The sequence below is a fragment of the Panicum virgatum genome, chromosome 1N (assembly GCF_016808335.1).
Source record: "Panicum virgatum strain AP13 chromosome 1N, P.virgatum_v5, whole genome shotgun sequence".
In the NCBI taxonomy this organism is placed as follows: Eukaryota; Viridiplantae; Streptophyta; class Magnoliopsida; order Poales; family Poaceae; genus Panicum; species Panicum virgatum.
Window position 1 is genome coordinate 2,896,163 of NC_053145.1, and position 12,404 is coordinate 2,908,566.

Consider the following 12,404-nt stretch of genomic DNA (forward strand, 5'->3'; position numbering starts at 1 on the left):
TAGCAAGATTTCCATTTTAGACATCCCACGCTATTTTCTTCGGTTACATTGGACAAAATTGTGCTACTAGATGTCCTGAAAAAAAATTAATTGCCCAAATTTACGATGCAAACTTTTTATTTTTCTCTCATTTGCCGTTTCTTTTTCTGGAAGATGTTTATTGATGTTGTTTGTCTCTTCTTCCCCCAACTTATATGTGACTTCCACGAGAAAGGTTATTAAGAGATATATAGCTTCAAAGTCCAACGGCCCATGGAACTCAACCATTGCAGCCCACCAACTCCTACCCGCGGACATATTTAAACATTTCTTTATACCTCATTCAACAATCTGCGAATATTATGTCAATATTTTAGATAAATTGATTCAACATTTTACGTGAAATTGGTATTCGAGGATCATCGCTTATCCAGGTTGTTCCCCACTTGACACATGTTTTAACATTTTCCTAAAACTGATTCAACAATCCATGAACACTGATTCAACATTTCAATATATTGATTTAACATTCATGGGGCTATAAAATTGCAGGATCATCATCCACCAACATTGTCTCCCCCACTCATTACCTGATCCGATCCATGCTGGATGGTTTGCTCCTCACCTCATTTTAATCACCATCTCATATAGCACAGGTCTCAAACACTGCAATGCCAAGTGGTTAACAATTTTGTGGAAGCTAGATTGGGGTCTTCAGCTCGAGGGCCCTACATATGTCGATTGTGGAAGCTAGTAAAATAACTTGGGTTTAAAGCCCACTAGATCCAATTAGAAATATATACAAAAATTTCACATACTAAATTCAACATTTTATATTAGTTGAACAAATAACTAAATATAGTAGATTCAACATTTTGGAAAATATACATCAACATTTTGCAAAAACGAACTACATTCAACTTTTTTTGTGGTCTATTTCAACATCTTACAGGATTAGCTTCAACATCTTTCAAAATAAGAATCAACATTTTCTTTTTGAATTTTTCTTCCCTTCTTCAACCTTGTTTCGGCCACGGCACAAAGTCCGGCTGCAAAACCACCTCTCGTCATCGCCTTCTCCGTCCCAGGCCTCCGCTGTCTTCGTCTCCACCTTGCCGCACCACGGATTCGAGCAGGGTGTTGGAGGCTCGGTCATCCTCCACCGACGCATCGTCAGCCTTCGCATGACAGACACGGCCTCTCTGCGGACGGAGGCCATCCTGCGCCTTGTCCTGCTGGGGCCAGCGGATGCATGCCCGGAGGAGAAGCAGTCCAAGCGTTCCAGCGCCTGCTCGGCGCCGCCCGGCGAGCGCAGCGAGTCGTGCAGCGAGTCGTGCAACGTGATCATCCCGATCATGTAGGCTGCGGCGGTGTGTCCGTGCTCCATGGCGTGGAGGAGGCGCCGGAGCCCCCTTGCTTTTCTCCTCCGGTTGCAGAGCTCCTCCTGCAAGAAGAGACGGAGGAATTGTGACTGACGAACTAAAATTCAGTAGACGCCGATGCGATTTAGCTTGAATCTGTGTTCCAGACGTTACCAATCCAAGGATGTAGGATGCCTCGGGGTTGCCACTTGCAGCGCACCGCCGGAGCACGGACAGAAACCTCGCCTTGTCCCACCAGTGCAGCCTCCACTCCCTGTGCACGGCCATGCACTGCCCGACCTTCCTTGCCGCCGTCGCATCGCGGAACACCTTGCACCTACGCAAGCAGGTCCACCAAATCATGTCAAGGTAGGCAGGCAGCAAGCAGGCAGATGAAACGAGAATCCAGAAGCAATATGGACTTACGATCGCCGGAGGTTGACAATGTCGTTGAGGGGCGTCGCGGACCTCGTCGCGACGCTCGCAGTCACCTCCACGAGGATATCAGAAGGGAGCCCGGCGATGTCCATGTCCGAATCTGCCGAGCTCGTTCTCCCCTGTCGTCCCTTGCCTTCTTGAGGCCCTTCCTACGGCCAAATAAGCACGTGTAAGCATATCTAATTGTAGAAAAAGTTGCATGAGAGGCAGAAAAGAAGGCGGTTTGTGGTCTGTAGATGATCCTGGAATCTGAGATCGGCAATAAGCGGTAGGACAGCATTCATTGCGATAACACTAGAGGATCAGGAGAAGTTGAGTAGTTTATTTGCGCGGACCTCAAAGATCAAGGTTGAGGAGTACACAACTGCCAGGAAATATGCCTAGCTTCGAAGAATAAGAATGGCAGGGAACAAAGTACCCTATAGTTTTAGACGGGGATTGGGTAGATGACACGTGGGAGATCTAGTTATAAAGGGTCCAAATAGTGGCACTTGAAATATCCCTGTGATTACCCTGCTTCTTTCAGGTGTAAAATGTCGTGAGCTGTACTTGCATCACGGTGAAATGTGCATTTACTCATCAACAGAGCATGTACTAGATATGAAAATCTAGCAAAGTGAAATATACGCACAAGAAACATGACTGGTAGCTCAAATTAGGTCAGTAATACTCACTGAGTTGCTAATCTGGCACAACATCAATGGGGATGAGAGTGTGCAGCTGTATACAACATTAATCCTTTCCTTCAATTCAACAGCAAATCTCTGTACAGCAAGCAGCAGGAAACGGACTGTTCATATGCAATAAATTTAGGCTGTACAAATGGAAGTTACCATAAATCGTGAAATGACAACAATTTACATGTCAGGATAACTCAGAGATTTTACGTCTAACCAATAGCAATCAGACCTAAACCAGTAAAAACTAATTTACATATAGCCTACCACCAAATCAAAGGAAATCTGAAAGCTTGGAACACCACGCAACACTGAAAGAAGTGAAACATCAAAGCTTCAGCAAGAAAAAGAAAGAAAAAGAGAGAAAAAAAAATTCATCATAAGAGTTACACTCCGTAGTGTTATGTCTGAATATGAAACTTATAGTACAATCTAATTACTATCTTTTCAAATGCATAAGCCAACATGCTAAAAAGTTAAGTAGACCTTTAGAAATATAGTTTTCCCTTCTAAAGTGGTGCTGAGCCAGTACTCAGTAGTAAATACCTACAATAAGTGTATAGTTTTGCTGAAACATGAAGTCCAGAAAATAACCCATAAACTGAGCTTCCAACAGTGCTAAAATTGGTCAAGCCATTAATTGCATAACCGACCAGACATAGGATAAGATCCTCCTCGTGGCCTTTTTTTGACAGAATAACTTAAGATCTATACAAAAGGGTAGTAAATAAAAATATAATGTTGCAGTTCTTAAAAGTTTGATAAGATCCCATAACAAACCTGCACAGCAAAATAATGCATGACATATAATTATTTAGTTCTATGCAGCTAGTGTCAACATTGTTACCATATAAGCAAACATCCCAAGTCGATCACAAAATATCATATCTATGGCATGCCAATTTGGGAAAATTTAGCACTCAATTAAACCTGAGCATATCATTAAATCAGTGAATATCCAAATGATTATAGAATGCATTCACAAAACAAAAAGTGATTCCATAGAAGGCCCCTCTGCCTAGATGGTATGCCATCCCAGTCAGAAACAATACCAGACTACCAGTTGATGTCGTGTGCAGTCAAATAACACTAAATTTGACTATAAACATCATGACTAGAAAAGTACTCCCTCTGTCCACCAATGGAAGGCATATTTTGGCAGAGGAAAGGTCTTCGAAAGTATATTTGGCTCTTTTATACACCAAACATGTATATAATTTGACTAATTGTTGATCAAACTTTAAACTTTTTCCTTGTCAAATACTTCTTACATTGACAGATGGGGAGAGTACTTCCATAGGAATGTAATTATGTTTCCAGGACTGTGTTCACTGTCCAAGATTATGATTTTTTGTAACTGAAGGGTGTAAAAAGATATAACCTACACTAAACACCCTGGTCTCACCTGTGCCGAGATCTACTTCATATGATTAACCACACTGAATCTTCAAAACCCCATGTTAATTTAGCTAGTTACAAGTAAGTTCCTAGATTTTTCCATGCATGTCTGTTGTGAAGGGTAAAGAGAGACTTACTTAACCAGTGTTCTCTAGTACATAAAACTCATCATTCTGTTGCTGTTTGTGCTCATATACATTGCCCCATTGACCCCATCCTGTCCGCACTCTCTTTGTAATTTTCATAATTGTGCGGGCACTGTCATCTCTGCACATCAACAATACAGTCAGTCACTGCAGTACAATTCCAAGATATATATATAGATTAAACGAGGAGAACCAATTCTCTTCCTAGAATAGTTTGTCTTCTTAGGTTCTCAGTGCATATGCTGTGAATATATTTTATTCATTTTGAAACAGCAAGTTATCCTAAGAATTGCAAAAGAAAAAAAACATGCAATGAAATAGAAAGAGAAATCTCAAAAAGACAGAACAGGAAAATTGCTAATTTGCTACTGATCATACCTGTGCAAAAGAGCATGCCAATCACTTTGACCATTCTTGGCATGCTCATGTCTCCAGCTTCCAGGGATAATCTTACCAGAATGATTTGGAAGATCATCATTAAATTCTGCCATTTCCATCATTTTCTCTGACAGCATATCAGCATCCTGCTTCTTTCCTTTATTACTTAGTACATCTATCACTGGCATGAATGCCGCTGGATCAAATGTATATCCTTTAGCTATTAACATCTTGAGAAGGCTATGTGCATGATCCACCTCCCCAGCTTCACAGAGCCCAGCAATTATCTGTTTATACGGGAAACTCTGGATAGAGATCCTCATTTCAAGTGCTGTTTCTAGGATATTCTTGGCTTCTATCCATCTACCATAAGTTGAGACTTCAGTGCACATTAAGCAAAAGAGCCTTTCCTTCTGCCCACATGTTCTCAAAGCAGCATCAAAAACCATCTGAGCTGAAGGGAAATCTGCCATCTTGCAGAAGCCCTTAATCAACAAGTCAAAAGAAGTTATATTTGGAACTATTTCATTCTGTAGCATCTCATCCAAAAGAGGCATGGCCTTACTAACCATTCCTCGTTCACAAAAGGACTTAATCAAGCTATTGTAGGTCATCACATTAGGAGAAATCCCCTTATCCTTCATTTCACTCATCAGTTTAATGATTTCATCTGATTTGTGTTTTTCTTCAAATCCCCAAATCAATAAATTGTATGTCCTTGTGCTTGGGATACAACCTTTCTTTTCCATGTCCCTAAGGACCTTAATAGCCAAGGAGGTTTTTCCATGCTTACAATACCCATGAATAAAGGTGTCGTATGTAACTGAATCAGGGGAAATATCTTTCACCATCATCTCAAGTAATTTCTTCTTTGCTTCATCAAACCGCCCTTCTTTACACAATGCACTAATCAGAATAGAATAAGTGATTCGATCAGGAAGACATCTTTGTCTGCTGGAAGAATCACTAACTACACTAAGGAATGAACTCCCCAGTCGGCCAAGAGCCGTGCTTCCTTCTTGCCACATCCCATCAACAATGTCCATTGCCACATTTAATCTACTGTTCCTGCATAGTCCATCAATAATGATATTGCAGCTTGCTGTATCCAAACTGTAGCCTTTCTCACTCATCCTCTCTAACAAGCTTTCTGCCTCTGTGATCCTACCGGCCCTCCATAGACTCTGCAGCAGAACATTATACGTAAATGAATTTGGCGCACATCCCTTCTGTGCCATCTCATCAAGAACCCTGTTGGCCGCAGCAGTTTCCCCCTTTGAGCAATAAGCATGGAGCAAACTAGTGTAAGTCACAACATCAGGGGTCATCACACCACTCCTAGTGAAATCCTCTACTCTCCTCACATCAAACGCCTTGCCCTCCTTGCACAATCCAGAGACAATAATATTGTACGTGTAGCTATTAGGCTGGATTCCCTCATGTGCCATCTCCCTCAGCAACTCCTGTGCCTCGCCAATCCTCCCATTTCTTACCAACCCTGCCAACCAGCGGTTGTAACTCTCGACCCTTCTCAGGAACCCACCGCACCTCATAATATCCACCAGCATCCTCGCCTCATCAACAAACCCAGCGTCACAGAACCCGCTCAGCATCACGTCAAATGTCACCTGGTTAGGCCTCGGCAGCCCCTGTTGCCACTCCTCCTGCATGTCCTTGAAAATCCTGTAGGCATCCAGCACCCTACCAGCTTTGCAGAGCGCAGAGATCCTTGCATTGAACGTGACAACATTCGGTGCGAGGCCCTGGGCGCGCATCCGCTCCACCAGCTTCTCAGCCTCCTCCACCTGGCCCTCCCGGCAGAACCCTGCGACCACTGTGTTGCAGACCACAAGGTTGAAGCTCGGCATCCCGTCAAGTACCTTAAGGGCATCAAAGCTCCTCCCCGCACGGCAATACCCGCGCGCAAGGATCCCAAAACTGAACTCGTTCCTGGCGGGCATTGCGTCGAACACCCTCTGGGCAAGCTCCATGCGGCCAGCGTCACAGAGCACCTGGAGCAGGAGGTTGCGAGTGAAGACGTCCGGCTCGGCGCCGGCGAGGAGGAGGTCCTTGTAGAGCGCCTCGACGAGGTCGAGGCGGGACTCGCGGAGCGCGGAGAGGATGAGGCGGTTGTAGACAGGGGTGGGCGGCGGCGGCGCGGACGCGAGCGCGCGGAGGGAGCGGAAGGCAGGGAGGGCGAGGCGCAGCGGGAGGACGTCGGAGCAGGAGAGGAGTGCGAGGAGGTGGGGTGAGGGATCGGGGAAGGAGATGATGTGGCGGTGGAGGCGCGGGAGGAGTGCGTCGGCGGCGGGCTGCTCGGCGAGGAGGCGGGCAAGGAATGAGGTAGAGCGCGGCGGCGGAGGGGAGGCCGCGGATGAGAGGTGGAGGAAGAGGCGGAGCGCGACGGCCGGGGAGGCAGCGTTGCGGCGGAGTAGCGCGAGCAGGTTGGCGGCGGAGGGGGAGGAGGACATGGGAGGGTGGCGCCCGGCGGGGTGGGAGCGGACGAGATGGGTTTAAACCGGCCCGGGCTGGCTGGCCGGTGGGGCGCGCGGTCGGTCAGCGGCCCGGTCCGCTGACACTGCTAGGTGATTTGCTTCAAGTCATGTGCTTCCTCAAGTAGTTTGTAGCTTAAGGCCGTGTTTAGATAGAGCGCAAAAAAATTTTTTTGCAATAGAATCTTACTAATTTAAAGTATTAAATGAAGTCTATTTATAAAACTTTTTGCACAGATAGGTTGTAAATCGCAAGACGAATCTAATGGTACTAACTAATCCATAATTAGCGGATGGTTACTGTAGCATCACTATTGCGAATCATGGATTAAGTAGGCTCATTAGATTCGTCTCGCGATTTACAGCCCATTCATGTAAAAAGTTTTATAAATAGACTTCATTTAGTACTCCATGCATGTGTCAAAACATTCGATGTGACGTTTTTTTTTATGTTTACGGGGTTTACGGGTAAAAATCTAAACAGGGCCTAAGCTAAGTTTTCAAATCTTCATGCCCTGTTTAGTTCCCAAAAATTTTCAAAATTCCCCATCACATCGAATTTTTGGACACATGCATGGAACATTAAATGTAGTTTTAAAAAATAACCAATTGCACAGTTTAGCTGTAAATAATGAGATGAATCTTTTTAGCCTAATTAGTCTAAGATTAGACACTAATTACCAAATAAAAACGAAAAAACTACAATAGCCAAACCCAAAAATTTTCACCAACTAAACACACCCTCCAGTTTCCTCACAAGCTCACAAGCATAACCACTCTCTAGCTCGCTCTAAAAATGCCTAACACTTGTGAAGGTTGCCATAAAATAGCAGGGAAGATCCAAAAGTGATCAGGATCGATATACCATGCCCTATAAAACATTGCCGCAATTTAGATGTTTTAAATTGAACAAATTTGAAACTTGACTCGTCACCCAAAACGATGAGAAAAATAGTAAAATACTCGCGTAACCAGGCAATCAAAAAAATCAACCGTGGATTTCAACACTTGACAAGTTGGCAATCTCCATGTCAACCTACTAACCAAACAAGAACGCTAACATCTGCTGATTCTGCTCCATTTATATAAAAAAAATCTGTTATTTTCACGGGGCCTGTGAAATTGTAAGTTGGGAACAACATACATCACAAGCTTTCTCACGTTACATCATGCTGCACTCAACACAATGAACAAGGGATCACAAGGCTAAAGGTAAGAAAGGGAACGGAATCTTGAGGTAATGATCAGCAAAGAAAGAAACTAAATTACAAATGGGAGATCAGAAGCAAGGCACGTTTTCAGTTCTCATGACCATGTTACACGTCGAGTAGATTGACGCAGCAGCAGCTTGCACAGCCCATTCGCTCTGAGAAATGTCCGGGTTCTTCTGCTTCCTGAGCAGACAGATTAATGTATTTCAGTTAGATTAGACACTTAAGCATGAAGTGAAATGATTCAGTGATTTAACTGAGTTTTCATGTATATCAAAACATGAATAAAAACAGAAGGTAAATCAGTTTTGATTGAATGTCATGATGAACTAACCATAATTCAGCCAAAGGTCCAAGCGGTGGAGCATCACAGGTCATGTGTTTGAGGCCCTTATCACAATTCAATTGCATTTCTTGAACTTGCTTCAATCGGTTCTCCTGCAGAAGTATTAGGCAGTCAGGCACTCAGGTGTCTATACATACCCTATGCACATGTATGCAAAAGGAGTGCATCTAATACTAGCATTATGAATGTAGCTTATATATCAAGATCAGTTAATATGACTCCAGTGAATTAAACATCAAAAAACAATGAAGCCACGAAGAATGGTAAATTGTGATTTGAAATAATCCTTTCCTACATAGAAAACTACTCCAATCAGTAAACTCACCAAGTGTTTCCCCTCCTCCTGAAGTGCTCTGTCCATCTGAACAAAGAGAGACTTCCATCGTGTCACATGTGCTTCTGAAACTGCTTTGTCAGTACACCCAGCCTCAGAAGTATTCGCAATACATGATTCATTCTCTTGATTAGATGGAAATTCTGTTGAAATCAGGTAAGGTAGTTCTGTGCGAATAGCATTTCTGACTCTCTTCCTGCTGCGCTTCAAAGCTTCAAGAGAAGACAAAAAAAAATACATTAAGTAACCATGCATGACTACAACTTTCAGCATTTACTTCAGACTTCACAACTATACCAGCAAGGCGCCCCCTTATGTCCTGATGCAGTAGTTCCAACCACTGAGAAGCAACACCGGCCGCTGATCATTGAAAGAGGAAAAGAGCTATCAGACATTATATTCCATAGCAGTACCCACTGCAAATCCATAGACGAAAATATTTGTTAAATAGCCAAGGAAGCATACCTTTTACTGACAATAAAGTCATGTAATCATGATTAGATGCAAGATCATCAGCTGATGTACTACAGGTCCTATCTGACGACATAGTGACTGCTGATGAGAGCTGCAGTTTAAGATTATCATCATCCTGTGGAAGGAACTGTGATGAGGTAGGCAGTGCTTGGTGAAACATCACATTGTTATCTTTCATCATGAAATGGCAATTCATGAAACCACCCCCATATTTCTGATCCTGAATTCTCTCACTGACTTCTTTCCCTCTTTCACCTGTTCGACTAGTACAAGCAGGTTGATTATCATTCTCAAGCCTCTCAGAGTGTACCATAGCCTTTATTATGGAGTAAACTTGCTTGCTATTTCTCACATGGTTAATGATTCCAGGGTTTAGCCCAGATAATAGGCCACTAGGAGCAGCAACCTTCACAAATTTGTTAGCCTGGCTATGCTGTGTGGAGGTGTTCTTCTTGAATTCATCATCCCTTTTCCTTTTGGGGGGTCGACCACGTGGCCTAGGCACCACTGCCTTTCCATGAGATGAAGAAAGAAAACCATTCTGTTTCATTTCTCTCCACTTTCTGTGCGACTCGCTCTCTTCTATAGCACCAGTAGTACTGCCGCATTCCGATGGATCGCTGACTTTCGTCTGACCCAGCTTCTTGTACGGGAAGAAGGGATTGAGCTCTGCTGCATCAGAACTATCTACTGTGTTAAGATCCAATCCAAGGCGTGCAGCGCTCATCCTATTCTCACCATGTTCTGCATCAGGCTTAGGCTGGAGATCTGTTCCAATGTTCACCTTACCACATGACAGAGAATCACCGCCGTGCAGCTTCTCCACTGACACTGCATTGGGATCACAACCCAAGGTCAGACAAGGAGCTTCTGCCTGAAGTGACCCTGCATGGGGCAATATAGACACTGTATCTCCATGTTGTGTGGCACCTTCAGCAGTCAATTGAGGAATATCCTTCTTGCTTAAGCATGCTTCGCCTTGACCCAAAGGTTCCGTAATTCCTGCCCTCAGATCTAAAAGATGAAATTATAAGACCAATAAGCAAGAGCATATAGGGCCACAGAATAAAAACAAGTGATCCGTAAGACAAAGACACAAGCATTCTTTCCATTTTCAAAACTGATTCCCAGAGAAACTATGACAGTGCACAACAGTGTTGAAATGATGCGAGTGTAGACTGAGTCCTTACTAGTCAAAGCTTGAACAGAATTGCAATATATATGAGTTACTAGTTGGACCACTAAAGAGTGTGTTGCAACCAGGTTTCAATTTATTGGGTTGCTGGATTAAAAATGGGTAGAGTATCAATAGAGGCACCAACAACTCCCACAAAACCTCTTGTTCATGGACCGCAAAGCAACTGGTAAAAAAAAAGAGATAGAAAGCAATTCTCTGGAGCATGGATATTAAGCACATTTTATGCATCTAACTACCCAAGATAAGTACATAAGCTTGTCCTGCCATTGCAAGGCTGTGAGAATATGCTGCTCATTTATAACTGTGCCCAATAGAAGTTGCAGCTCGACGAAAATTCCAGTGGAAAACGTGGATGTACTGGCATGCTTAGATCCGCTCCACATGTACCTGAGGCACCGTACTGTGACGTTCTCGAATTCGTGTGCTACTAACCAACGCGCGACAACGACATCCCAAGAAAGACGCGAGGTTCTTTTTTCAGTTCGTCACCCGTTCAAGGCATGGATGGAGCACGGATCGGAACGAAAGCGCGAGAAGATCAAGAAAACACCGAACCCACCTCCCAGTCCAGCCACCACCGGCTGCGGCGCGCTCCCCTCCGCAGCCCCGCCGCCGGGCGGTCCCTTCCCGTCGAATTCCTGCACGAACACGCACCAAAAACCGCGTCAGCGCATCGCCGGCCGTCCCCAGACGAAGAACCAAAGCACAAGGCGCGGGCCCACCGACCTGGAGCGGCGGCGCGCCCGATCCGGCGGGATCCGCGGCGGCGCCCGGCCCCGCGGGGTCCATCGGGGAGCCGGCCGCGAGGCGCGGCGGGCGCGGGCGGGATCTGGGCGGCGGGGGCCGGCTAGGGTTTGGGAGCGGAGGAGGAGGAGGACTGGAGGAGAGGGGGGAGCGGGGGAAGGGAGAGGGAGGACGCGACGCGACGCGAAGCTCCGCGCGGTTTTGAAATGGAGAGGAGGTGGGGTGGTGGGGCTGGCATCGCGTGGGGATTTATGGAGGCTTTGCGGGGGTTAATTTTTTTTTTTGAATTCGAGCGGAGGTGGGGGTTGTTTCGGAGGGCGCACGCGCCGCGGGGGTGGCGTGTGGTGGGGCTGGCTGCGGCTGGGCTCTCGTGGGCCTTTTAAACTCGGGAGCGGGCTGGCTGGCTCTAGTGGATGAGTAGAGTGGATTGGGTGGAAGTCCCGGGAAGTGGGGATTTGAATTTGCGGGTAGACTAGAGACCAGATACTATAGACTAGAGATGCGCAGGTTCCAATTTTGAATGCTGAGATCTGTAACCACCCGGTGGCGTGTTTCGAATGAGTTTGAATCGCGCGTGTTGTTGGCTGTCCTTTTTTTTTTGCGAGGAAAAGAGTTTTCCATTAATTTAAAGGCACAGCTATATCGCTGTCTTTGGCTCCTCCCAGTGATTTGCTAGATGGAAAATCATAGGGTAAGCGTCAATTCAGTTCTAGGTGCAGATCAACTCTATGCAATGACTTGTTCTAGAGATCTGGGAACTTTAGCAAATGTACAATTTTTCGGATATGCATGAGCTCCTAGGTTTACAATGATAAATCTTACTCCACCATATGGATTCCTTGGAAACAAATCGGTATCTTTTTTACCAATTTTGGCTCTGGGCAAAAGCTTTCTTACCAAATCACCAATACTTTCACATGGAAGTCAAGGAACACAGTTTTGTTTTTGATAAAAAAAAAAGAGTCAATTCTCCAACTAAGTTAGTTTGTTCGGCTTTTGCTTTTATCTTCTATTGGACAGGTTTAGATAAGGTTGACAACTGCGAGCAGCTGGAGACTGGAGTTGTGGTGCTCAAGGATGCAGCCTTACACTTCCTCCATGAAGGCGCGTCGCCAGGTGATGCAGGTGTGGTTCTGTTGTAGTGATCCGCCCAGTTTTTTCCAGTTTTGTCATTCGGTTTAGGATAATCTCGGTTTAGACCTTAGAGGGGAACAAGGTCTCGGATGTG

The 12,404-nt window shown here is 45.0% G+C and overlaps 2 protein-coding genes across 2 annotated transcripts; both read right to left on the reverse strand.

Moving 5' to 3' along the window:
- Positions 1 to 1,871: 1,871 nt before the first annotated feature.
- LOC120654570 (pentatricopeptide repeat-containing protein At2g17140-like) lies at positions 1,872 to 6,878 on the reverse strand. The gene is made up of 4 exons (XM_039932139.1): positions 4,378 to 6,878; positions 3,991 to 4,120; positions 2,453 to 2,542; positions 1,872 to 1,927 (listed from the first exon to the last, which is right to left on the reverse strand). The coding sequence occupies exons 1-2, from the start codon at positions 6,846 to 6,848 to the stop codon at positions 3,991 to 3,993; spliced, it is 2,601 nt and encodes an 866-aa protein (XP_039788073.1). The 5' UTR covers positions 6,849 to 6,878; the 3' UTR covers positions 1,872 to 1,927; positions 2,453 to 2,542.
- Positions 6,879 to 7,926: 1,048 nt separating this feature from the next.
- LOC120654571 lies at positions 7,927 to 11,389 on the reverse strand. Its single transcript, XM_039932140.1, has 7 exons — positions 11,159 to 11,389; positions 10,992 to 11,070; positions 9,226 to 10,248; positions 9,058 to 9,120; positions 8,752 to 8,972; positions 8,415 to 8,518; positions 7,927 to 8,263 (listed from the first exon to the last, which is right to left on the reverse strand). The coding sequence occupies exons 1-7, from the start codon at positions 11,219 to 11,221 to the stop codon at positions 8,149 to 8,151; spliced, it is 1,668 nt and encodes a 555-aa protein (XP_039788074.1). The 5' UTR covers positions 11,222 to 11,389; the 3' UTR covers positions 7,927 to 8,148.
- Between the last annotated feature and the right edge of the window lie 1,015 nt (positions 11,390 to 12,404).